This window comes from Dermacentor andersoni, chromosome 2 (genome assembly GCF_023375885.2).
Source record: "Dermacentor andersoni chromosome 2, qqDerAnde1_hic_scaffold, whole genome shotgun sequence".
In the NCBI taxonomy this organism is placed as follows: Eukaryota; Metazoa; Arthropoda; class Arachnida; order Ixodida; family Ixodidae; genus Dermacentor; species Dermacentor andersoni.
This window is the reverse complement of record NC_092815.1, coordinates 202,787,455-202,814,282: the sequence shown is the minus strand read 5'-3', so window position 1 is coordinate 202,814,282 and position 26,828 is coordinate 202,787,455. Positions and strand designations below refer to the sequence as shown.

At 45.8% G+C, this 26,828-nt stretch overlaps 1 protein-coding gene across 1 annotated transcript in view; it reads right to left on the bottom strand.

The window, feature by feature from the left end:
• LOC126540230 (uncharacterized) overlaps positions 1-23,883 on the bottom strand; it is a 33,881-nt gene extending 9,998 nt beyond the window's left edge. Inside the window, exons 1-3 of the mRNA XM_050187029.2 lie at positions 23,694-23,883; positions 21,462-21,854; positions 9,375-9,607 (exon numbers count right to left, since the gene is read on the bottom strand). Of these exons, the coding sequence (XP_050042986.2) occupies positions 9,375-9,607; positions 21,462-21,854; positions 23,694-23,876 (809 nt within the window). The 5' untranslated portion in view covers positions 23,877-23,883. The remainder of the gene's footprint in view (positions 1-9,374; positions 9,608-21,461; positions 21,855-23,693) is intronic.
• Positions 23,884-26,828: the final 2,945 nt, after the last annotated feature.

Genomic DNA, 26,828 nt, shown 5'->3' with positions numbered 1-26,828 from the left:
AAAGCGTTTGATTCTGTCGAAACCTCAGCAGTCATGGAGGCATTACGGAATCAGGGTGTAGACGAGCCGTATGTAAAAATACTGAAAGATATCTATAGCGGCTCCACAGCCACCGTAGTCCTCCATAAAGAAAGCAACAAAATCCCAATAAAGAAAGGCGTCAGGCAGGGAGATACGATCTCTCCAATGCTATTTACAGCGTGTTTACAGGAGGTATGCAGAGACCTGGATTGGGAAGAATTGGGGATAAAAATTAATGGAGAATACCTTAGTAACTTGCGATTCGCTGATGATATTGCCTTGCTTAGTAACTCAGGGGACCAATTGCAATGCATGCTCACTGACTTGGAGAGGCAAAGCAGAAGAGTGGGTCTAAAAATTAATCTGCAGAAAACTAAAGTAATGTTTAACAGTCTCGGAAGAGAACAGCAATTTACAATAGGCAGTGAGGCACTGGAAGTCGTAAGGGAATACATCTACTTAGGGCAGGTAGTGACGGCGGATCCGGATCATAAGACGGAAATAATCAGAAGAATAAGAATGGGCTGGGGTGCGTTTGGCAAGCATTCTCAGATCATGAACAGCAGGTTGCCATTATCCCTCAAGAGAAAAGTGCATAATAGCTGTGTCTTACCAGTATTTACCTACGGGGCAGAAACCTGGAGGCTTACGAAAAGGGTTCTACTCAAATTGAGGACGACGCAACGAGCTATGGAAAGAAGAATGATAGGTGTAACGTTAAGGGATAAGAAAAGAGCAGATTGGGTGAGGGAACAAACGCGAGTTAATGACATCCTAGTTGAAATCAAGAAAAAGAAATGGGCGTGGGCAGGACATGTAATGAGGAGGGAAGATAACCGATGGTCATTAAGGGTTACGGACTGGATCCCAAGGGAAGGGAAGCGTAGCAGGGGGCGGCAGAAAGTTAGGTGGGCGGATGAGATTAAGAAGTTTGCAGGGACGGCATGGCCGCAATTAGTACATGACCGGGGTTGTTGGAGAAGTATGGGAGAGGCCTTTGCCCTGCAGTGGGCGTAACCAGGCTGATGATGATGATGATGATGATGATGATGATGATGATGATGATGATGATGATGATGATTCCGGCTCTCGAGCCGCATTCCCAGGCGTGGCAGCCCACCTACGCAGATGATGTCCGTCGACCGCCACCTCCTATGCCGATGCAGCAGTATCACCAGCAGCCCGTACCGTCATCACCTTGGTACCATAGGGAACAGACCGATGCAGCCACCGTTTCGCAGAACCGACATTTGGCGCATGGCTGAATACAGGCCCTTGTGCACCCCCTGTGGAGAAGCCGGCCACATCTGCCATCACTGTCCTTATCGCGTCGAAGGGTACCAAGTATTTCCGTCCACTGCTTCTCGTCGTGCTTTCGAGGCAGCTGAGCGAAGATCGACGCGAATTTGACGAGCTGGCAAGTCGACTTTCCCGGTTGCCCGCCGCGCTCCCCTTCTCCGGGACATCGTTTTCTAGCTGCAAGACGCAGTTCCACTGACGTGGCCCAAGGGCGATCTCGCATCCCACGCCGGAGAACGTGGAGGCCGCGGTCTCAGTAGGGAGGTTGCCACCCATCGAAGTCCGAAAATACCCCATTGCCATCGAACGAGAAGCCGATACAGCTTGGATGATTTGACGAGAGACGAGATTGTTAAGGCTGATGTTACCGTATCAATCGACGGCCACGACGTGACGGTGCTGGTTGTCACTGGCGTGGACCTTTCATTCGCAATTAAAAAACTGGCGGACAGACTTCACAGAATTAAAATGGAGTGGCCAGAGCCACACATTAGAGGTGCTGGAGGCCATCTACTGACACCGACAGGCAAGTGTACTGCAAAAGTCTACATAGGGTATTAGTCATTCGTCGATAATTTTATTATTCTTCCCGACTGCTGCAAATATGTGATCTTAGGTATGGACTTCTTACGCAAGTAATGCGCCGTCATCAACATATCAACAGATATACTAACCTTTTCTGGGGACGAAAGTACAGAACTACAACGCAAGTCCTTGCGTGTCATAGACGATGTGACCGTACCACCATTATCCTGGCGTCTTGTTTCCGTCAGGTGCGACTCAGAGTACGATGCGGAAGGTCTTGCCGAGCAGATAATTACGGTTTTGCTCACTCAAAGTGTTTCCATATTCAGAAGCCTCGTCAAAGTAATGCATGGGCAAACAGAACTACTGCTGACAAACTTCAGCAAGTAACGACAACACTTTGCAAAAGGCGCAGCAGTTGCTTACCTCGACGAAATTGCAGAATTCGGCAAGTCTTTTGCATTACATCAGGGAGAGAAAGACTCTTCGGCATCGTTACCTGTACTTGACGTGAGCGCGAGCTTATCCCCAGCGGAAAGGCAGCGCCTTGTGGACCTGCTGCACCAGTTTCGCGATTGCTTCCCGTCGATATCCAGAGTCGGTCAGACGCCACTGACGAATCACCGGATTATCACGGAGGAGACAGCGAGATCAATCCGACAAAACCCCTACCATGTAGCACCAAAAGAACCTGAAGCGATCCAAGAGTACGTGAAAATGCTCAACGACGACGTTATCCAACCATCAAAAAGCCCGTGGGCATCGCCGGTAGTGATGGTCAAAAAGAAAGAGGGCAGTCTACATTTTTGTGTCGACTACCATAAGCTGAACCGGGTGACAAAGAAAGGCCTATAGCCATTACCGCGTATCGACGATTCTCTCGAGGCTGAGTCATGCCCACTACTGCTCGTCGATGGACCAATAGCCACCTAAAAAGTGGCTATTGGCAAATCGAGGTTGACGAAGAGAGAGAGAAAAAACAGCTTTTGTAACGTCTGATGTGCTTTACATATTCAAGGTCCTGCCTTTCAGTTTATCCTCAGCTCGAGCAACGTTTTGGCGACTCATGGATACGGTTCTGCCAGGCTTCAAGTGGCAGACATGGCTTGTATATCTCGATGACGTCACAGTTTTTTCGGAATCGTTCGAGGGGCACCTGAGCCGTACGGCTGCCGGCGGTTATACATATGATACGGTCCGCTGGCCTAACACTGAAAGCAGAAAAGTGTCCCTTTGGTTTCGATGAACTCCAGTTATTAGGTCATGTTGTGAGTCATGAAGGCGTCCACCCTAACCCCGAAAAGATTACGGACATCACAACGTTTTCAGCGCCAACGGACAAGAAGGCAGTGATGCGCTTCCGAGGTCTCTGCTCGTATCACCGAATATTTATTGCCAATTTTGAACATATAGCGTCACCCTTAACGCACCTTACAAGAGAAGACGTTGCCTTCGTATGGCGCGAAGAACATGCAGCGTTTAATTATCTCCTACAGCGCATGCAAACACCTCATGTACTAGCTCAGTTTGATGGGGACGCTGATACCATGATACACGTGGACGCTAGCAACGTAGGTCTAGGTGCTCTCCTTGTGCAGTGGCAAGATCAGCCGAGAGAGTCATTGCATACGCAAGCTAGACGCTCTCACGTGCTCAGTCGAATTTCTCAAGCATAGAAAAAGAACGCCTTGCGGTGGTACGGGGCAGTTATGAAGTTTCGCCCATATCTGCATGGCCGTTCCTTCAGTGTTGTCAGCGATCATCAATCACTTTGCCGGATGACGAACTTGAAATATCCGTCTCGTTGACTAGCGCGTTAGAGCCTAAGGCTTCAAGAATTCGATATGACAGTGGTGTACAAGTCCGGACGACAGCACTCCGACGCCGACTGCCTTTCAAAGTCACCGATGAGCAGCAAGTCACAGAAAATGAATAAGACATGGCTTTTATAGGAGTTCTAGACACGGCCACCATTGCTCGTCAGCAGCGCGAAGACAGCGAACTGATCCCACTTATTGATTTTTTATAAGGCCCAATTACAAGCACGCCAGAAACATTTGCAAGAAGCTTCCCATCATTCTGCTTCCGTAATGATGTTCTCTACAAGAACTTCTCTGCCAGTGGAAGCAGCCGCCTACTTGTCGTTCCGACGTCCATCCGTCATGAAGTCTTGAAAGCCTGCCATGATGAACTGACATCTGGCTACCTCTGCTACACGCAAACACTGGCCCGAGTCAAAGAGAAATGTTACTGGCCGAAGATCACCGCCTTTGTGAAGCATTACATACGCATGTGCCGCGATTGTCAAAGACTAAAATAACCACATATCAATCCAGCTGGGCTAATAGAACCAGTCCAAATGCCCACGACCCCATTTGCGCAAACCGGGATGGACCTTCTCGGACCGTTCCCGACTTCCAATAATGGCAATAAGTGGGTGACAGTTGCAACGGATTACCTGATACGCTATGCAGAAACCAAGGCCCTTCCAAGTGGCACCGCAGTCGAATCAGCGCGGTTCTTTATTGAAAACGTGGTTCTGAGGCCCGGTGCGCCAACGGTGATAATAACGGACAGAAGGATTGCCTTTATGGCAACCGTCTTAGACACAGTGCTTAGCCTCAGTGGCATGGCTCACCCAAAGACCACAGCATATCACCCGCATGCGGACGGCTAACAGAACGCTTGAACAAGACTATCGCAGACATACTCAGTAAGCACGTAGACGTGGAACGCAAAAATTGGAATGACCTTCTACCGTACATCAAATTCGCTTACAACAACGCGCAACAGGAAAAAACGCGAAAGACACCATTTAGCCTTCTTCGTGGCCGTGAAGTGACGACGATGCTCGTTGCGATGTTGCCACTTGACTGCGGTGATATAAGCACGGACGCTAAAGCTTTCGCTCAACGTGCTGAAGAAGCGAGACAACTCGCCCGCGTCAGAATCGCCCAACAGGACTAAGACACTCGACGCTACAATCTACGGCGCCGATACATCACATATCAGCCAGGCGACAAAGTGTGGGTTTGGAGTCCCATCCGTCGGCGAGGGCTTTCAGAAAAGCTACTCACGAGGTACTTTGGTCCCTACATGGTTGTACGATGCCTCGGCGACCTCAACTATGGGGTTATACCATACGGTCCTGCTTCCTCCAGGACGAAGCAGCGCCCACCAGAAGTCGTGCACATTGCGCGCCTGAAGCCCTATTGTTCAGAATGAAGTGCCCACACACCGTCTGACACATCTTCGTGCCGCTAGGTGAGCATCGGGGCGATGCTCTCTATCATCATCATCATCATCATCATCATCATCATCATCATCAGCCTGGTTACGCCCACTGCAGGGCAAAGGCCTCTCAATAAGAGCAGCATTCCGGGCAAGTTGGTAATCCATTGCTTAAATGATATTGCGCGACATAAAAAAACGACACGGACGTGAGAGAAGACTACACACCAAGCGCAATATTATGTCGCGCAATATCATTTAAGCCTCTCCCATACTTCTCCAACTACCCCGGTCATGTACTAATTGTGGCCATGTTGTCCCTGCAAACTTTTTAATCTCATCCGCCCACCTAACCTTCTGCCGCCCCCCGCTACGCTTCCCTTCCCTTGGAATCCAGTCCGTAACCCTTAATGACCATTGGTTATTTTCCCGCCTCATTACATGTCGTGCCCATGCCCATTTCATTTTCTTGATTTCAAGTATGATGTCATTAACTCGCGTTTGTTCCGTCACCCAATCTGCTCTTTTCTTATCCCTTAACGTTACACCCGTCATTCTTATTTCCATAGCCCGTTGCGTCGTCCTCAATTTAAGTAGAACCCTTTTCGTAAGGCTCCAGGTTTCCGCTCCCTACGTGAGTACTGGTATGACAGAGCTGTTATACACTTTTCTCTTGAGAAATAATGGCAACCTGCTGTTCATGATCTGAGAATGCCTGCCAAACGCACCCCAGCCCATCCTTATTCTTATGATTATTTCGGTCTCATGATCCGGATCCGCGGTCACTACCTGCCCTAAGTAGATGTATTCCCTTACCACTTCCAGTGCCTCGCTACCTATCGTAATCTGCTGGTCTCTTCCGAGACTGTTAAACATTACTTTAGTTTTCTGCAGATTAATCTTTAGACCCACCCTTCGGCTTTGCCTCTCCAGGTCAGTGAGCATGCATTGCAATTGGTCCCCTGAGTTACTAAGCAAGGCAATATCGTCAGCGAATCGCAAGTTACTAAGGTATTCTCCATTAACTCTTATCCCCGATTCTTCCCTCTCCAGGTCTCTGAATAACTCCTGTAAACACACTGTGAGTAGCATTGGAGAGATCATATCTCCCTGCCTGACGCCTTTCTTTATTGGGATTTTGTTGCTTTCTTTATGGAAGACTACGGTGGCTGTAGAGCCGCTATAGATATCTTCCAGTATTTTTACATATGGCTCGTCTACACCCTGATTCCGTAATGCCTCCATGAATGCGGAGGTGCCGACTTAATCAAACGCTTTGTCGTAATCAATGAAACCTATATATTAGGGTTGGTTATATTTCGCACATTTCTCTATCACCTGATTGATAGTGTGAATATTGTCTTTTGTTGAGTAGCCTTTACGGAATCCTGCCTGTTCCTTTGGTTGACAGAAGTCTAAGGTGTTCCTGATTCTATTTGCGATTACTTTAGTAAATACTTTGTAAGCAACGGACAGTAAGCTGACCGGTCTATAATTTTTGAAGTCTTTGGCGTCCCCTTTCTCATGGATTATGATTATGTTAGCGTTGTTCCAAGATTCCGGTACGCTCGAGCTCATGAGGCATTGTGTATACAGGGCGGCCAGTTTATCTATAACAATGTGCCCACCATCCTTCAACAAATCTGCTGTTACCTCATCCTCCCCAGCTGCCTTCCCCCTTTGCATAGCTCCCAAGGCGTTCTTTACTTCTTCCGGCGTTATTTGTGGGATTTCAAATTCTTCTAGACTATTCTCTCTCACATTATCATCGTGGGTGCCACTGGTACTGTATAAATCTCTATAGAACTCATCAGCCAGCTGAACTATCTCATCCATATTAGTAATGATATTTCCGGCTTTGTCTCTCAACGCATACATCTAATTCTTGCCTATTCCTAGTTTCTTCTTCACCGCTTTTAGGCTTCCTCCGTTCCTGAGAGCATATTCAATTCTATCCATATTGTAGTTCTCATGTCAGCTGTCTTGTGCTTGTTGATTAACTTAGAAAGTTCTGCAGTTCTATTCTAGCTGTAGGGTTAGAGGCTTTCATACATTGGCGTTTCTTGATCAGATCTTTCGTCTGCTGCGATAGCTTACTGGTATCCTGTCTAACGAAGTTACCACCGACTTCTATTGGACACTCCTTAATGATGCCCATAAGATTGTCGTTCATTGCTTCAACACTGAGGTCCTCTTCTTGAGTTAAAGCCGAATACCTGTTCTGTAGCTTGATCCGGAATTCCTCTAATTTCCCTCTTACCGCTAACTCATTCATTGGCTTCTTATGTACGAGTTTCTTACGTTCCCTCCTCAAGTCTAGGCTAATGCGAGTTCTTACCATCTTATGGTCACTGCAGCGTACCTTGCCGAGCACGTCCACATCTTGTATGATGCCAGGGTTAGCGCAGAGTATGAAGTCTATTTCATTTCTAGTCTCGCTATTCGGGCTCCTCCACGTCCACTTTCAGCTATTCCGCTTGCGGAAGAAAGCATTCATTATTCGCATATTATTCTGTTCTGCAAACTCTACTAATACTTTTCCCCTGATGTTCCTAGAGCCTATGCCATATTCCCCCACTGACTTGTCTCCAGCTTGCTTCTTGCCTACCTTGGCTTTGAAGTCGCCAATCAGTACAGTGTATTTTGTTTTGACTTTACCCATCGCCGATTCCACGTCTTCATAGAAGCTTTCGACTTCCTCGTCATCACGACTGGATGTAGGGGCATAGACCTGTACGACCTTCAATTTGTACCTCCTATTAAGTTTCATAACAAGACCTCCCTCTCTCGTTAATGCTATAGAATACCTGTATGTTACCAGCTATATCCTTACTAATCAGGAATCCGACTCCTAGTTCTCGTCTCTCCGCTAAACCCCGGTAGCACAGGACGCGCCAACCTTTTAGCACTGTATATGCTTCTTTTGTCCTCCTAACCTCACTGAGCCCTATTATATCCCATTTACTACCCTCTAATTCCTCCAATAACACTGCTAGGTTCGCCTCACTCGATAACGTTCTAACGTTAAACATTGCCAGGTTCAGATTCCAATGGCGGCCTGTCCGGAGGGACAGGCTCTCTATGGAGGGAGGCAAATGCCATATACAATATGCGGCGTGTAGAGAAAGACGAAGTTCGCGGGCATTGGAGAAGCGAAGACGAGGTCACTGTGTAATCGTATTCAGTTTGCCTATAATTAAAGTGCCCTGCCCACATGTTTCGTCAGCTCCTGCTGCTTGTGAATCGTGACAATGTATATGCGTGCGTCTGGGCGTACCGTAAGTGTGCGTCTTTGTCTGTACGTAAACAACAGCTTCAAACAGCGCGACACAGGATAGAGCAAAAGAAACAAAAGACAGAACGCTGAACAGATCCCGCGCGTCTGTACGTGAGTGCGTTTGTGTTGGCGTGGTCTTGAGCATGTGCGTACGTCTGGTGAGCGTGCGTGTGCATGTGTGAGCCGGCATGGTGGCTTAGCGCTATGACAGTGCGCTACAAGGTCGCGGTTTAACATCAGGGCTCGACGGCCGCATTTCGGTGGGGGCGACATGCAAAAGGCCCGTGTACCATGCCTGCACGTTAGGATAGCGCAGGTGGTCAAAATTAATCCGGAGATCCTAATTGCGAGATGCTTCTTAATCATATCGTCGTTTCGGTACGTCAAACTTCAGAATGTATTTAGATTTGTGTGTAAGTGTTTGTTTGTGTTTTTCTGTGTGTGCGCGTTCGTACGTGCGTGCGTGCGGCGTGTATTTGTGCGTGTGTCAGCGTACGTGCATGCAGGGGTCCATAGGGTACGCGTGTGTGCGTGCGCGCAAGAGAAGATTTTGTAGCAGAATGTTCGTAAAATGTTTACACAAATGTAGCATTCATAATGTATGAATAATTTCTGACACGCTGGTACCTCCGCGTATATGGGTATCAGATCCGGCACCATCCTCTTAGTCCGGTTATCTATGTTGGCTGCTAGGACCCAAAGAAACTCTTTCTACTTCTGTGCGGTCTTTGTTTCTTGTGAACTAATTGGATAATAAAACTGTCAAGGTAGACAATGCTATGTGCTTTTAAAACAAACAAGAGTGACCTCCTATAAAAAGAGAGAGTGCTTGATGGGACTGTTGAAACAACGCTCCGTGTCGCCGTCTTATTATGCTTGAGCCGGTGGTCAAGGAAATTAGATAAATGAAATCATAATTGAATAGTTTTGCATTTCACAGCTCTAAGCATCTTCAAAGCGTAATTGGCTTCCTCACAATTATGCCGAAGTCCTTCATTCAATTAATCAGTGAGCTTCCTACCGTTGACACTTTGCGAAGACAGGCCTGTCGAAGCATTTGCCGGATGGTCGCTCCGTTTCCACACAGGCCGCGTTGCACTCTGCTCTGGTGTCGAACCTGTTCGGGCTTTGGTTGCACAGTTCTATGCTGTGCTTCGCGGTCGGCATGCAAGTTCTCGACAGCGGGTCAAAGACAAACTCCCGCCGAGGCTTCGGACAGTACGTGTACAGCACGACGTCACATAGGTGCCGCTCCTGCAAATACGACGCAGATCTGCCGCATCCTTGAATGAGAATAAGGTGTCCCTCTAAGAGGATCACGAAACTTCAAATAAAGCGCTTGTTCCCTAAAGTGGCGGTATTTATTTCATGTATCTATATAATACATAGGTAAATTCAAGAATTGTTTAATAACCTTTGCGTAGTGTATCTTGTTGAACAAAGCTTCGCAATAATAAAGAAGATATTAAACTAGTGGTGTCCTACCATATCGACTTACAGAAGTCTTGTGATGCAGGCGGATGTATCCGCCTGCGGAGGCTGCATCAAGATGCCTTCAGCTTAATGCCTTTCTAGACTAGCTATAAAGCTTCGTGATTTTGGCGTCTGAAAAGAATACTTTGTTCGTCGTTCTTCTAATAGAAGTATGAGTATTAGTAGCAGCAGAATTGAGAACTAGCCTACTGGTAGATGGTCGAGTCGAAAACAGAGAACTGCGCAGTTCGCCACCAAGTGGCATCCGTAGCATTAGTCGACGTGCGCGCGAGAGTCGTACGGGTGGCTTCCGAAATAAAACGACTGCTGATTCTATTCAGGCATTCACACGAGAACATGTTCCAAAAGTAATCTTACTCTGCTCGCCGAAGACATTGGTGTCTTAAATTGTGGTAAAAATTGTAATCCTTCAAGACTGAGTATTCGGATGAATGCCAACTGGTACAGCACGCGTACACCAACAGGAAACCGAAAGTACACCAACCTCTTACATAATAGAGGGTCGGCGAATAATCATGAGGCTAGGAATGTTTTACGAATTTGGCCGGAAAATGGGAATAATTCGCTTGTTTAAACATCAAGTTTTACCAACTGTATTTCCACCCAACGAAATTTTTGCGAATTCTCCTAGTATTGAAGAATTAACAATCCGACATTTGTGTTCAGTACAAAGGTGTTTTATTAAAATGTGCTTTAGTATTTTATAGCTAAAGTCGACAGCGAGTGGTAATTAGCAACGATCGCTTGCCGTGCGGGCGTTAAGCGGGACCAACGTCAAGAAAACATAAATCTTGAACAGCGGCGCACGCGTTCCGCTGGATCAACGGGAATCACCTGTCTTGCCAGACCAGTAGACAACAGTGCATAGCATTAATTGTACCTGCGAGTTCTGCTGTAGAGAGTACCTTGGTGTCCCCACGTGCGAAAGCGTTTCTCGCTAGCAGCCCGAAAAGAGCTGTTCGCACGAGGAGAGCATAAACGCTGCACCGGTGTCATTTGCCTCGCCATATACACTGTATCTCGCTCTGAACCTTGCTGCTGAAAATTGCATAAACAACTCAAGTTCCAATGAGACCTCGGGTCGAATGCACAAAGCTTTTCATTCGTAAGGGATGTTTTATATTAACTGATCACCTTCGCTAATACTATTTCCTACATCGCTATTGGCTGACACAAATGTCTTTACCGCAACATGTTTTCGTGAATACGGACCCTCGGCTTTATCATTCCAGGGCGACTCGCCTACTTTGCAAACCGCGATTGACATCTAGGCGTGGAAAGGGCTGCAAACCAGAATGGAAACGTTACTTCTTGTGAGAAAACCAAGAGAACCCCTGACAAGGCCTCGTCGAATTTTTTTTATTCACTAGAAGTTGCAAGGCATCGTCTAGGAAGCCTGCTATTCTCGAAGATTCAGTAGCATCTTCGAGAATAGCAGGATATGAAATGTTTTGAGGCAACGATGCAACGCGGCTGGCTGCCCTATTCACAGCAGGTTTTTTCCCCATTGCACCAACCAGCACCTGCAAGCAATATTGCCCCCATGCCTTTCCACATAAGAAAGATGAAGGTTCTCCTTATTTTACATGAGATATCCGCATCCGCGAATTCGAGCACTTTTTTATTTCAGTCTCCCGACCAGTTTTGCTACCCTGCTCTTTTGGATAGGTGGTATTGTAGGCTCTATAGCCTCTTTCAGCAATCCACGAGTTAAGGTTGTTTCGCATGGCACGACTGTGGCTAAAAAATCGTATTGCTGTGCACGTCACAGAGCGAGTTTCGCTGACACATGCCTTTGCGACAGCCCGATTTCCGTCGCAGCTGCACAACGCTGTAAGCATGAGTGTGAGGCGGCCTCGGTGGATTGGTTTCATTTAGTACACTCCAGTATTGTTGTTGTGGCACTATTGAAGCCACAGGTATTCTTCTGAAGGAGTATTTGCTTCTGTAGCAGAAGGAGCTGCTATTGAGCGTGCAAGTACCTGGCACAATTGTAGCGTTGAAGAGGTTTAGGGTGACGATCGAACGAGTGGGTGAGTGCCGTATGTTCAAGGTGGCGCCATCTCTCGACCTGAATAGCGTGCAGCTTCTCCTTTTAAATGAATTGTGTCGACTGGAGACAAAAAATGTTCATGAAACTCCTAAACCGCAGGCGCGGGTGGGTGTGCCTGGCAGGCGAAATTGGCAGGCGACATTGCCCCGCTGAGCTCCCAAAACGCGGTAAAACAAGAAAGCGCCTATTTCGACAGCGCTTCCTGTTACGTCGCCTGTTTCGCCGTCCACACAAAGAGAAAAAAAAATCAACAAGAGGGGACACATGGCGAAAACTGGCAACAGTAAGCACGTCCCGGCTAGTGTTAATCCCATCCGTTAGTTGACGCATGCATAGGAAAAAAAAATGTGAAAGGAACTTACAGACAACGTTTTATTTTTATTTATTTTTTGCTGCTAAAACTAAAAAGTTCGTCGATCAATGAATTTATACTTTGCGGTTCATTTTTCTTGCGTTACCTAGCAACAAGCTAAAGGCAGGCCAGGCGCGCCAAATGCATGCGTCCTGCTCCAGACAGGCCACCGAAGCCGGCGAGGCCGGTGGCGCATGTGAAGTTCGCCTGTTCGGCGACCCGTCGCTTTTGGATGTGGCGTGCTAGGCTCTCAGTGTATTCTTGCGTTTCTTCAGCACTTCGACACGGCACCACTGCACGATTACACTACGGCTAGGTGGGAAATTTAGTTTGACAGCCTGCGACGCATTTAAAGCAATTTTGGCTTTTACGGCAAGGAACCGAGACTTGTGACACACTCTCTTAGCACGGTGACGTTTAAGTTTACCTTTATTTGCAAGTAACCTATAATATAAAGGTTACGAGGTTACTAAACCAACTTGGTATTTGTGTTTTTGTTAATTTCAGTCACGGCTAGAAGTTACATGTGTCGAAGTATGCTATTTTAAATGTTACTTCAACGCCAAATGTCTCATAACCTTCAAATTGTAACTGATATAAAGAAAGTTGTAATTCGTGGCTTAGGGGACCTGTTGTATGGATTGGAAGTTTGGTGATTATTGTGTCGCATTGCCGATCCTGATGCGATATTTTCAGCCCGGACTAACGTGTAAAATATGGTGTGCGGCCGCGGGACAGAGGCAGGTTTGGCTAAATTAAGATGTTATTGGTGCCAGTCGGAATGTTTGTTTTCGCAATATAAAGGAAAGGTTAACTCTTACACGAGGGCATGCTCAAGTCGACCAGCAGCAATTCAGTGACCAATTTTATATACTGCATACGTGCCATTATAATGTAAAAGCAAGCCGCATAAACATTAATCATACATTGGAGAATATTGTGGTGAACGATGCTGTGGCGTAAATTGTAACTACGGTTCAGTGTGGTCGCATACTGTTATGTGACACTTTAGCGGAACTCATGGACGCCGTAATCAAACGCGCTTCAACTTCAGCCAAACGCGAGCGATATCTCCTCTGCGTTTTGTAGCTCTCAAGAAGCATGCCGGGAGGAGTGTCGCCGATGCGGTCTTCTTGTAAAGGCCGTGTCGCGCTTTGTTTCATCGCTTTAACCACGTCTAAACGCTCTCCGATTTCGTGGTGTGCGCTTACCAAGGGTGCCTTGTGTCTGAGTCACTCGTGACGCGTGGTACGGTTGCCAAAAATACGCCTAAAGGTGCGCGAGCCGCTGAAAAGAAGCACTGCCGCCGTGGAGCAGCGACATATTGCCGCGCTGCGTGGCACTGGCCGCTGCAAGGAGCCGCATTGCCGATGGAATATGGTGAAAGTTCTTCGCTTACGCGAGAGTAGTGAGCATCGCTTATGTTGTGACTGCTGTAACGAATACTGAAGACAGCAACAAATGTGACCCTGGTAAGCAATGCTTCTTGTTCATTTACTTATTTGCTGGTGTGTGTGTGTGTGTGTGTGTGTCGTTATTTCACCGTCAATTCATGCTCATGCTTACGCTGCTGAGTTTTATTCAAGCGCACTACTCGCTCGCTTCATAAACACGTTTTTTTTAAAGTCTCTGTGAGTCACCGTATTGGTTATTCTTAAAGCTCGAGTACATGTTGCACATTTGTGCGTACGCACAGCATTAGACCTCATGCACGAAACTGGTGTTTTTTGCTGATATGGCCATATGTTTACAAATGAATTGTAAACTATCCTTCATTAAAGAATAATAATTGCAGTAGTTCATTTCGTAATCACTTAATATCGCGTTTTTACTGTTAAACTGTCGCATTCTTCCGGTGTTGTTTTTTGTACTACAGAGGAGTACGAACTGACTTGGAATTTCATTTGCATGTTAAGTTTGAATGAATTAATTTTTTTTTTAATATTTAACCTTGAATTTTTATTGTTACCGAAATGTCCTTGATATACCATACTTAAATTATGCGTGTTTATTTATGTGTTCCGTGGTAATATTTTATCTGTTTGTGGTTAATGTATGCCTCTTTCATTGCATAATGATAGCTGTTTGCTGCGCGACTTAAACAAGTAAATATAAGAGTTTAAGATTACTATTCTGTTCTTGTAGGCTCCACTGGAGATCGGTGAATTAACAACTGACATACTCGCCGCAAAAAGACATGATTGTGCTCTCAACAGGGCTGAGATCGTCGTCCTTATGATAGTATAAAACTTATATGTATTTCTATTTAGACATATTGTACATGAACCTTCAGCATTTATGTCTATTTGCATCATTCCTGGTGCTGCTGTAGCAATGAATGTGTTATGCCACGCAGCGCTGTGCTCGAAGGTTTTTTTCATTTTTGCTTCATGGCCGTGAAGAAAAAAAAAGAGCAACCTTGAGCTCCCAAACTGTGCCAAACATTATCGCAGTAAAACACAGCGAAAAGCTTCTACCATGCTTAGATGATAGCCTGTTTAACAAGATCAGCATGCTTTAAAGTAGACTTCAAGAGTGAATAGTTGTGGTGCCAGCAATAGAAATGTATATAACAACGTGATCAAACTCAGTAGCCTTGATTTTCTATATGTGATATGAGCATTTACTTTAAATACCTACAAATGTTACCTAGTGAGCTATACTTTATTTAAGGTGATACTTGATATTTGTGGTGGTGTGCGTGTAGTATCATACAAGTGCCACAATTGAAGAGTGATGATCTTAATATTTTACATTGCTACGTATTAGTCAGCATGTTTGAAATATTCGTCTGATATATTTGCTAAGATTTTAGTATTAGCTCACATACATGCAAGCATTGCTTGTACTACTTGCATGAACATGTATAGAAGTGAAATTTCAACATCTGTTCTTAATTTTATTCTTGCTCAATTACAGCGTGGAAGGCTGCTTTCTTGTCTCCCTCCCGCTTTCCCTATAATATTGATTTGGAAGCGCTGTACATGGCTCTAAGGTAGTGTGTCTTTTTCAAATGTTAACCATAATCAACTATTTATAATCTTGCATTTTTGTATTTCCTATATTGCATTTGGAGTGTCTTTGGAACCATATTCTTAATGTACACCAGTGTGTAACAATACTTGTGTGGTCTTCAAAGGTGATGTAATAACATTTGTCCCGTTCCTGTTGTGCCTGTAACATCATGGTGCAGTTCAAATATTCCTGGTTTTCTCGTTTGCTAACCGCTGTGCACACTTATACAGACAGTTAACAGCATTTCACTGATGTCATGTATAGCTCATAGTGTATTATGATGCACATGTTACTACTTTTGAGAGATACTTATTTGTCACATGCACAGAGAAAATGCTTCCTCCAGTGCTTACATGGACACGCATAGAGCTTTAATTTCAAAATTTGTTTTTAATGTTATCTCTGTTGAGACGTAGGTTGAAAGACTAGTTTTTTGTCTTGATGCCAATTTACATTTATCTTGGCTTCGAAGCATGCATGGCCTTATGGCCCCGTCTTCTTTTTTAGGTGTCACCATAGCCGAAACTCTGTATATTTTTTGCATTTGCTACATTGCATTGGGAGCGTCTTTATTGTCCTGCTCTAAAGCTGCACATGATGTGTGAAGCTTTTTTTTCCGGTAGTGTCGAACGTGGATCTGAACACAAATGTCCAATTCATGCTTTGGTGCCTGCAATCTCATATACTTAACATTTGCCTTATTTTCTTGCTTCCGGAGTGCAGTCTAAACTTTTACATAGACAGTTAACACGGATTTAATGATGACATGCATGGCTCAAACATCGTGATATGATAAAAGTGATTTTTGCGATATTATGCAAGTGATACAATTCTTTTGAAGTTTCAAATCTAGTCATGTGCCAGCAAGGCCTGCTGTATTTGTGGTGTATCCTATGTTGTATTTTCAAATAAAAATATTGCATTCTAAACAACCCTATACTATAGTTGTGGAACTGTCAGTTTACACTCGAAATATTTGTACAAGCTAACTGTGCCTTCTTCGCAGGCCTTCATATTGTGTATTGAACTGTATTGTTGGGAACATTACCATATTTGCTCAAATGTTGAGCAATAGACTATCTCACGGGGAGTTTCATTTCGTTAGAAATCCGAAAGGATACTAGCAGTAGCCCTTTGCTGGCTGATAGACAACGATTTAAGGGATTTATATGGAAGTACCCTTTTGTTACCCCATTCACCTGAGCAGTTTATTTTGCAGAGAATTTTATATGGGCCCCGCTCTTTATATGGTCCGCCGAGCCGGCTGCGGCTCAGCTACGGGGGCGCGCCACCTCCTGGATTTTGCACCGGAAAGGCCAAATTCGCGCATGGTACACTCAGCCAGCTGTCGCCAAACAACATAGGTGCGTCATTTCCTTCTTTCGCGCTTTTCTTTGCTTGTGCTTCTTCTTTCTTGCGTGCTTTTTTCTGCGGCAGGATTAAGCAGACTACGACCGTGTGCGGAGAAATGTGAGCCCTCGCGGAGGACGCCACTCGGCCAGTCCTTTTTTGACACTGTCCTTTCACGCGCTTGCGCTTTGAAACAGTTCACCTGTCCACCCCCTGTGGTTTTCACAGCAAAAGGTGTCCTGGTGTCTCTCAGCCTAAGCAAAAAAAAAAAAAAAAACTGCGTTTTGCTGGCAACTTAGAATTTACACAAGCCGTAGCATCTCCTCTTCGACCGCAAGGATATGTAGTGAAAAAATGCTGTCTACCCTCAAAAAGCCCAACAAAGGTGAGCGCGGGAGAACAGATCTTTGCTTACGAATGGCATAGTAAGTGACAGACGCATACTCTTTTTGGGTACGATTGTGCAGCTGTTAAGCAATTAATAAAGAAAATTTTTGCTTTGCCCGTGAACAACGTCAAGCCTTCAGACCCTTGACCCATCCTGTTGCTGTTTTTCTCCTCTTGCTTATGCATTTACGTTTACTGTGTGGATTGTTCCAAAGTTATCATACAGCATGCAAAAATAAAAAAAAAGCAATCAATCAGCTGAAATTCGAATACTTTTTTTTTCATTTACGCATGCTAAATGATACCTTAGGAGCAATCCACCGAGTAAACACAAATGCATGTGCAGGAGAAGAAAAACAGCACACCGCGAGCCAACGATTGGAACACTTGACGTTCGCAAAGCGAAAATTTCCCTCATTTATTGGTTAGCAGCTGCACAATTGTAACCCAAAAGAATATGAATCTGTCACTTACAATATACTATAAGAAAGTAAAGGAATTTCTGTGGCTCCCGCGCTCACCTTTGTTGGGCTTTTTTTGGGGGAGTAGGTGGCATTATTTTGTCTTCATATCCTGGAGGTCGAACAGGAGATGTTCCGGTACGCGTAAGGTCTAAGTTGCCTGCAAAACGCAATGTTTCTTTCTTTTTCTTAGGCTAAGAGGGACGCAGGGACACACTTTGCCCAGGAAACCTCACGAGGTGGACACGTGAACTATTTCGAAGCGCAAGCGCGTGTAAAGGCAGCCTCTGAAAAGGATTCGCCGAGGGGCGTCCTCCGCGAGAGCGCACATTTCTCCACGCATGGTTGTAGGCTGCCTAAAACGGCCGCAGAAAGAAGCGCGTAAGAAAGAAGAGGCGCAAGCAGAAAGAAGCCCGAAAGAAAGGAGAGCCGCGTCCCCGTTGCTAGGCGACACCGGCTATACGGAACATGCGCAGCGCGGTGTCCATTTGGGACCTCCAGCAAGCCGCTTTGTCTAAGCATTTTAATGGTTCAACCGGTATACTGTAGCAAGTAACCTCTATATTTAGGCAAAGGCGCCTAATACTGTGTGCCTATACTAGAGAATAAAGTGTTGTAACCTCTAGTCTAGGTGCACGTCTACTTACCTTTAATAGAAGTTAAAATTGTAAAGATTGATATTAACTTATAGTTTAAAGGTGCACAAATCTGTGAGAATATACCCCTTTAATAAACGTTACCGTGCTAAGAGTGCGGTTAGCGAAAAATAGCTACACTCTTAGCGCGGTAACGTTTATTAAACAAACGCGACCATTATTACAAACGCGACCATACTGCACCGGCGTTTAGTTTTTCTGCCGGCAGGTTTTATACCACAGCATAAAATTCCTGCAGTGGTAGGGTAGGCTTTCCGCGACACTGAACCGTAGCTACAATTTATGCCACAGCATCGTTCACCACAATATTCTCCGATGTATGTTTAATGTTTCTGTGTCTTGCTTTTACATTATAATGGCACGCATGTAGTATATAAAATTGGTCACTGAATAACTGCTGGTTGACTTGAGCATGCGCTCGTGCAATATTTAGGCTTCTTTTTTTTAAATTGCGAGAACAAACACTTCGACTGGCAAAATAACATCTTAATTTAGCTCAACCTGCATCCGTCCCACGGCCACACACCATATTTTACCCGTTAGTCCTGGCTGAAAATATCATATCAGGATCGCCAATGCGACACAATAATCAGCAAACTCCCAATCGATACAATAGGTCCGCTGAGCAACGAATTACAACTTTCTTTATATAAGTTGCAATCTAAAGGTTACGAGACACTTTGCGTTGAAGTAACATCTAAAATAGCATGCTTCGACACATGTAACTTCTAGCCACGACTGAAATTAACAAAAACACAAATATCAAGTTGGTTTAGTAACCTCGTAACCTTTATGTTATAGGTTACTTGCAAATAAAGGTAAATTTAAACGTTACCGTGCTAAGTGTAGGCCGTCCTGGCGTCGTTAATTTCCGTTAATAATTCGTACTGGGAGATATTTGCGACGCTTTCTATGAGTCCTAACATTATTGCAACTTATTTCGGTAGTTTTTGGGCAGTCTCGCCGCACCCGGCTTTATGACGTAGTTAGGGAAAAGTAGCTTGGCCATGTGACGCAATTTCGCATCTATACTGAGACTTACCGGGACAAATTTTGGCGTTTCTTCTGGCTCCGAACATTAATTTAACTAATTTCTTTACTTTCTTGGGTACTCTTCAAGCACAGTGGCTGCGCCGGGCGTTGTGACGCACTTAGCGAAAAGCAGCTCGGCTTTGTGCCGCAGCTAGTTGCGCGTGTAACCTTACTGGGACAAGTTCGTGGCGCATTCTATCACCCCCAAAACTATTCTAATTCATTCTGTAACTTCTTGTGATACTTTTGATGCATGCTCCCGGCGCTTGGGGTTGTGAAGCAGTTATCAAAAGAGCGAGCCGGCCGAGACAGTTTATTTGGCATGTACTGAATCTTAGTGAGACAAGTTAGTGACGCTTTCTATGGCCCCGCATCGTATACCTTCTTTCGGTACTGGCGGCTGCCGAGAGTGATAACAGTGGAGTGTGTTGCTTGCGCAGGCATAACGCGCAAAAGATAACGCCGAGGAACTCGAAAACCAAGAACACGAAAATTCCGTCTTCTAAAAACAGGCTTTGCACCCCTGCCGTTCTCGTGAGTGCGAGCAGAAGACATTCTGTGACCGTCTAGCATGGCCTGTCTGAGAGCCTGTGTTGTGGCCACCTCTCTGTATATGGCGTACTATGGCGTCGCCTGAGGCGAAGTTGTATTGTAAACGCGCAGTCGCCTTTGCATTTGTGCTCTTATAGGGCAGAAAATAATGCTGTGGGATGGGGGAATGCTTAGAAATCAAATTTTTTCTTTATAATTTATAGCACGGCTTGGAAAGAGTCGAGTATTTTCGATGCCATGTATGTAAAAGTGAATTGCTTTTGTTTGTAATGTCGCCCATTCACCGCATTCACATGTTTCCACTCTCCACGCAGTATTCCTATAACGGCTAAATACCGAAATGACATATGCTTGTAATTTACTTGTTTCAGCTGATGCCGTCCGGTGGAGCTTCGTGCGAGAACTACTGCTGCTTACCTGGTGCCACAACGTTGGATGAACGCACAAAAGCCCGGAACGAGCATTTACATAGAGCGAAATAAACATCTGCTCATTAACAAGGGGCTTTGCGTCTACGTTGTGAAATTGCTCGTGGCACAGATTCGATGGAGGCTTGTAAAGATCGTTCGCAATCACTTCAATTAAATAAACGATTGAGCAGCAGAAGAAGAAGAAAAAGAAGGTGCCGTATAGCGCAGCCGGCGTAGCGTGTGCCAGCTAGCGTTCAAAACGCGTGCGCCCAACACAGAAACCGGAAGATGTTATTCCCATCCGCTTGGTTCGCTACAGTCAAATTGGCCGCAGGGCTCTATGGGAGTGTCCGCTCTTGTTGAATGTCTTTCTCTATGACCGACATCGCGTAGATCACTTCGACTCCAGTCGCGGAAAGCCCTCGACGTTGCGGCGGTCGCTTAGCGACGGAACTCGCTGTGTCGCTGAATGAAAATCGCGCCATGTGGAGCAGACTTTATTCGCACTACTGCTGGCTATAGTCGCATTGCGTGTGACGCCAGTACGCCGCCCGTTTGACGGCACCTTGCATGCCGATTGAGACGCTGCTTTAAAAAAAAGAGAAGATGTAGCTTGTGTTTGAATTTTCAGCTGTATTCAGGCCGCACATTTGTTTAGCACAGAGCAGTCGCGATCTTCACTTACTAAGACCAACAGAGTCCTGTGCGTGTTCGCATAAATTCAAGGCAGAAAAATGTATTTCAGCCTCTTATGTGCGCGTCCAAGCATCTACCCAGTTTTAGAGCGCAGCTCTTAGGCGTCCGTTCCTGCGGCGAGCGACTGCGTCGGCAGCGTAACCAAACGAACGAGCACAGTGAAAGATGAGAGCGAAGCCGGAGCGCAGCGGGGGAAGAAAGACACGAGCATTAAAGCGGAGAGGACGATGAGCGAAACCATGAGGCGGAAAGCGGAGGAGGGTATGGCGAAAGCGCGAGAAGAAAAACGTAGTGCGGAGACGATTGCTACCAGATGGCGCAAGAGTAGCGCGCATCGTCTGGGATGTCTGTTGGGGGCAGCTGCTCTCAATAGCGGCCACGCGTCACCCAAATTCGCGTGATCTCCAGATTCGCGAGGCAATCGCACCGTACTTCGATCCATTTGTAGCGTGCCCCATGGGACATTGTCCGTGCCAGCCAATACATCGTTAAATGAAAACACGCACAGAGCTGCACTATAATTTTGCATTAAGGCAGTATCGTAATTGTCGGTGAATTCTTTTCCACCACAATCGTCTCTGCGTTTAGAATGCCCAAACGACGTGACGGGCCCTTCTTAAGACCATGCGCGTCTCTGGAGGCCTTCTTACCTCCAAGTCGCTGCTTGATTCCGTCGCCGCTATTTTATCCAATGAAGGCGCACTCTTGTTTTGGAATGCTCCACCGGTCGCCATCACTGGTGTCCTCCGCGGTGTCTGTGAGGCCGGAGCCATCCGGCCGGTAATCACGTGGTGCCCTGCCGACTTCACTCCGGCGTAGTTACCGTTAGGCTGCTGACTAAAATCGGGGGCGGGTCTCATGCGCAGCAGGACGATGCCAGCGGAGGCCATGAGCAGACCGCTGATTAGGGCGATCAGCGCGTAAGGCAGGCTGTGGTTTCTCTCGCTAGTCTCGCTGCTGTAGTCCTCGTTTTCTTCGCACAGCACTTCAGACGACGAGCGGAGGAGCTGCTCTGTGCTCGCCGCGGTGGCAAACCGCACCGCCTGCGCAGAGCGTGATGCACGCAAGCTCAGAGGTGTGGGTAATGCTGATCTCTCTAGACTGCGGCCCAATAATATTTTCCGCCTTTAAGTCCATTTCAGTAGCTCAATGAAAATAGTAGCCGGTAAAGGCTACTATTTTCATTCTATTGTCATTTATTTCCTTGCTCTACGTCCAACACGGAGAACAGGAACATGGAAGAAGTGAGTTTATACGCAAATGAACGATGTGCGCCATTCGTTCTTTCACGTGTTCCACTGTCGTGTTTCTGCTCCTGTGCCCTACATATAACGCAAGAAAAAAAATAATGCCTACCTCATTTTTTTTCATAGACCCAGAAGGAAGTTTTGTTTATGATATTGTCGATCTTTTAACTATGTTGTGTATGCTTCTACAGAGCAATTCGTTTGCAAGGAAATGTGCGCCGCCAGACATCATAACACGCCCATTTTCATTCACCGAATGTGCAGCCAAATTTTCAGCTTCAAGATTCTTCCATTTCTGAAAGCTACCCGACATAGCCTACTTGTGATGCTTGCATGGGTGCAGTTCGTACGGCCATAGGATCCTGTAATTTTTTCAATGCCAGTCAAGAGGTGCCAAAGCCGGGGGTCACTTCAAGGGCTCCGCTTTCCCCAGAAGTTCCTCACAATTTAGGGGGACAATGTTAGGGTCACGTTAGCTATTGTTCATTGCACGTTATCACACGTCATGAAGAAGACCAGGAGGGCCAGCAGCGCCCAGGTAAAGTTGTCCAAGCTCTAAAGCAACAGGGTAAAATGATTCGTAATGTGGTGCCGGCGCACTAGATCACTGGCTTCCATACATCGCGAACAACGAAAAATATAGAAAACTATGGCATTGGTATTGTGCCGCCTAAAAACTGCAGCACCGTTCAAGAAATCACGGATGATAATTACAGAAATAGGCAATGTGTTAGCAGTGAACATCATAAATTAAAGGGTACCATAATCTCCTTGCTTTCATCCCAGTTTAGTTAGCGTGCAGAAAGAAAAGACATTGAAACAGAAATAAGAACAAGAAAATTTATAACATTTTGCATTCTTTGTAGAGAAGTGCTCATATGACGGCCGTTTGATGCACAGAAGGGGATTAGTTTACGGACTGTCCCGTTTGATGTGCCCTATGGCGACCGTGAACTCCGGCTTCAGTAGTAAAACTCTGTGCTGAAAAGACAGTAGTTGTATATCTCCTCCACTACAAGCCGCCTAATCGCACCCCTGACAAATATAAAAGAGGACACAGCAGGTTACATAGAGTACCGCCAAAAATCGCCCTATAGTTAAGTACCGAGGCACATTGGTACTGAAACGCTGCAGATGATCCTACTGCTGGAAAATATTTTCCTGGAAAAAGAGCAGGAATATGTGTCACGTTACGAGGAATATTGATGCTAATTGTGCTTCGGCGCAAACGAATGCTGCATTTCCCGGAAAGACGCCGAAGAAGGATAAACATTTGTAACCCTCGCTATAATGAAAACATTCCAAAGAAAACGCTATAGGGCCAAACGCAGACCCAAACCCCGCCGAGTTGCCCTGGAAATTAAAACAATATTTGTGGTTATTTGGATGCGCCTTTTTTTAGCCCGCTATGTGAGAGTCCAAACGCCTGAATAATTTGCCTGAATTAAATCTGCAGTACTGGCAGTAAGTCACTGGTACAGACTGAAAAGACATGGTTGTCTATAAGCAGCGTCTCCGCATATCGCGTTCAGCTAAAATATGCGACGCTCGCGCTTTCGTACCTTAGCTAAGTACTTATCATCCTCCTTAAGCGAGATATTTCTGCAACCCCTCTGGCGTTGTCATCTCTACTACCTTGTTCGTTGTCATGCGCTCTTCCCCTGTGGCTGGTGCTCCGGATATGTTGGCTCCTTCGCCGTGGTACCGTCGGTACATGTGGATGCCCCATGAAGAGAGAATCTGCTCGGTGTTTTCTGACAGCGACGTGTGTGACTCAGCGCGGCGTCCTGGGCGTTTATCGTACTTCCACGGATCCATTGTTCAGTTCTTCTTCTTTGTTCGCCACGCCCTGCGGGGCACCTGCCAGACTTGTACCTTGAACATCCGTGGCGTTATATGGTGCATGAAAGTGGCGCTATGGTACAGTCTAAAAACTGGTTTGTAGAAGCGTTGTACATGGTTTCAGCGTATGTCCCTTTTTCTGCTGCTGATCTCTTGCTCTAGCATTCGTGCTGCTGTGAAATCACTACTTTCCTGTTGATGGTCAAAACGAGAACAAGGTGAAAGCGGGAGCCACCTTCTTCTCCTTTTACTCCTCGTCTTGAATATACATCTTCCGCCTTCCCCGTCTTTCCCTGACTTTCCTGTTGTATTTGGCTAGCCTCACATAGAATAGCATCTTCATCAAGTTGTCTCCTTTGAAAAGTGTCAAATTATATAATCGTTTTATGCACTGCCTGCATCAGTTTCCCGGCCACGGCGGCCGCATTTCGATGGGGGCGAAATGCGAAACTACCCGTGTATCTAGATTTAGGAGCACGTTAAAGAACCCCAGGTGGTCGAAATTTCCGGAGTCCTCCACTACGGCGTGCATCATAATCAGAAAGTGGTTTTGGCACGTAAAACCCCATAATTTAATTTTAATTTTTTTGCATCAGTTTGTTAGTCATCGTCGATGCAATGTTAGCGCAAGACACACAATCCGCAAAATTGACACGTCAGAATGGTTCAGGTTATGATGAAACGCAGATACCCTACGCACGACCGGATACATTTTGGCGTTTTTCTCATAATTTATCAAACAATGGCGGATTTAGTTTCGTGTATTTCGCTTGCAGTGATCCTGTTATAGAACTTGTTCTGCACATTGAAAATTTCATGATTATGATTTAGCTATACTGCTGAAAAATGCGCGCCACGCATTCGCATTTCCTTCGATTCCTTCTTTTAAGAAAAACAGTCCTAGAGACCTGGAATAATTACTCAGACTTACTAGGAAGCAAACATCCGCTACTATGCTGTTTTAGTATGTAAAGGGTGCTACAGGTTGTAACGGGTGTTTGTCGCAGAATGGAATAGCGTGTTTGCGGTAGAAGATAGTGTCGTTGAACATGCCAACATTCGTGGGGCACGGCTCCAATCCTTCGGCGTATCCCCTAAGTCAAGATTACTACAGAATCCACTTCGAGCTCGAAAAACTAAGGGTGCAATAGGTTTCTCAGCGCCTGACCTTTGCAACACCGCATTCAGCTTAAAATTACACACCCCTACTTTCTAAGACTCTGTTATCATTCGCTGCATCTGCGCAGCTGCGAATTTCCGACCATCAAAACCAGTAGCTGCGGCCTTTAGTGTTCCGTATATAGTGACGTTAGAATGGGAGCATGGGCTTGCGTTCTCTTGCAAGCATTTGCTTTTCGTTTATTGTTCTTGAATATACCTAGGCTGCTCAGCTCCCTCCCTCCCGTCTCGTAAGGCCAGAAAAAAGAAATCCTTTCCACGTAACCCACTTCCAAACCCAAGCTGGCAAAATGCATTTCTGCCAGTCAAAAAAGAATCATAACATAGGATTTCCCTTCGCGCTGTACGTAATTTATTAATTCTATTTTTCCCATAACATCCCCATAAACACCAAAATATCTTACTTTCGGCTTTCAACCGGTCCTACTGGAGTACTCGAAGCCGTTTCAGGCGTACCAGAAAAGGTGAGGGGTACTGAAAATCGCATTGTGCTTCCTTAAACGTATCCAAGAGTCAAACGATCATAATTTCTTTCACCGTAAACCAAATAAAGAGGGCAAAAAGAAGTCCATATATGATCTAGTAGCGATCTTAGCGTTTGCGCCCCGTAATATATACAACATGGCAGTGATGTGGTACATTGGTGGTGTTGTCGGTGTGGGTGATTTTTGTAATGCAGGTAGCGTTGTTTGCCTACCTAAGGCACTATCTATCTATTTATCTATCTATATATATATATATTGCCACTAGGTGTCACGAGCCAGCGCTGAGGAAGAAGTTGGGACTGGAACGCGCGCTCGGCAAGAGGCAGGCGCTGAAGAAGCAGGAGTAGAAGCTGAGGACGCCGGCTTGAATTATTGAACGCCATCTTGCATAACTGTCTGCTTCGCCGAGGCTGGGTTCATCTTCCATTGTCTTTTCGTGACAATATATATATATATATATATATATATATATATATATATATATATATATATATATATATATATATATATATATATATGTATAGCGGTTTATTGGCGTTTCGGCCGGGGTGCGGCCTTCATCAGACCCCGGCCGAAACGTCAATAAACCGCTTCATACGCGCGTCTGCTTCACTGTGAATATTTACCCGGACCCAGAACTGCTTTTTTTCTTATATATATATATCTGCTCTCGTTGCCGCACCCTCTCTCCTTACACCCTCTCCCCTTTAGAATAACCCCACCAATATATACTGTGGCAAGGAAAGCCTACGTCGCCTTGAAGAAGCCAAGTCCACTTGTCGAAACGTTGGCTCCTGCTTTCACCTTATTCACGTTTTGCTCATTATATATATATATATATATCTGTCTGTCTGTCTCTCCATCCGTCTACCTATCTATCTATCTATTCTGTTACGCCGACCCAGTGATGACATCAGCTCTTCATTATGAGTGAGTGAGTGAGTGAGTGAATAAACTTTATTGTAGGTCCGGCGAGGACGCGAACTCGTCGCGCACCCGGCTAGTCCCACGTCGGGACCGGCAGGTCTAGCCCACCGGCCCGGTCGCGGGCACGCCGGACGGCCAGGATTTGCTTTTCTAGAGTGGTTCTACGCAAAAGCGAGTCCCACTCCTCCTTGATGAACTTGGGGTATGTCGACCCGCACTCCCAGAGCATGTGAGGTAGAGTGGAGGTCTGACCGCAGGACGGGCAAGCGTCGTCGCGATACACGTCGGGGTAAGCCTCGTGGAGAGCCGCCGTGGTCGTTCGATCGTAGTCATTGAA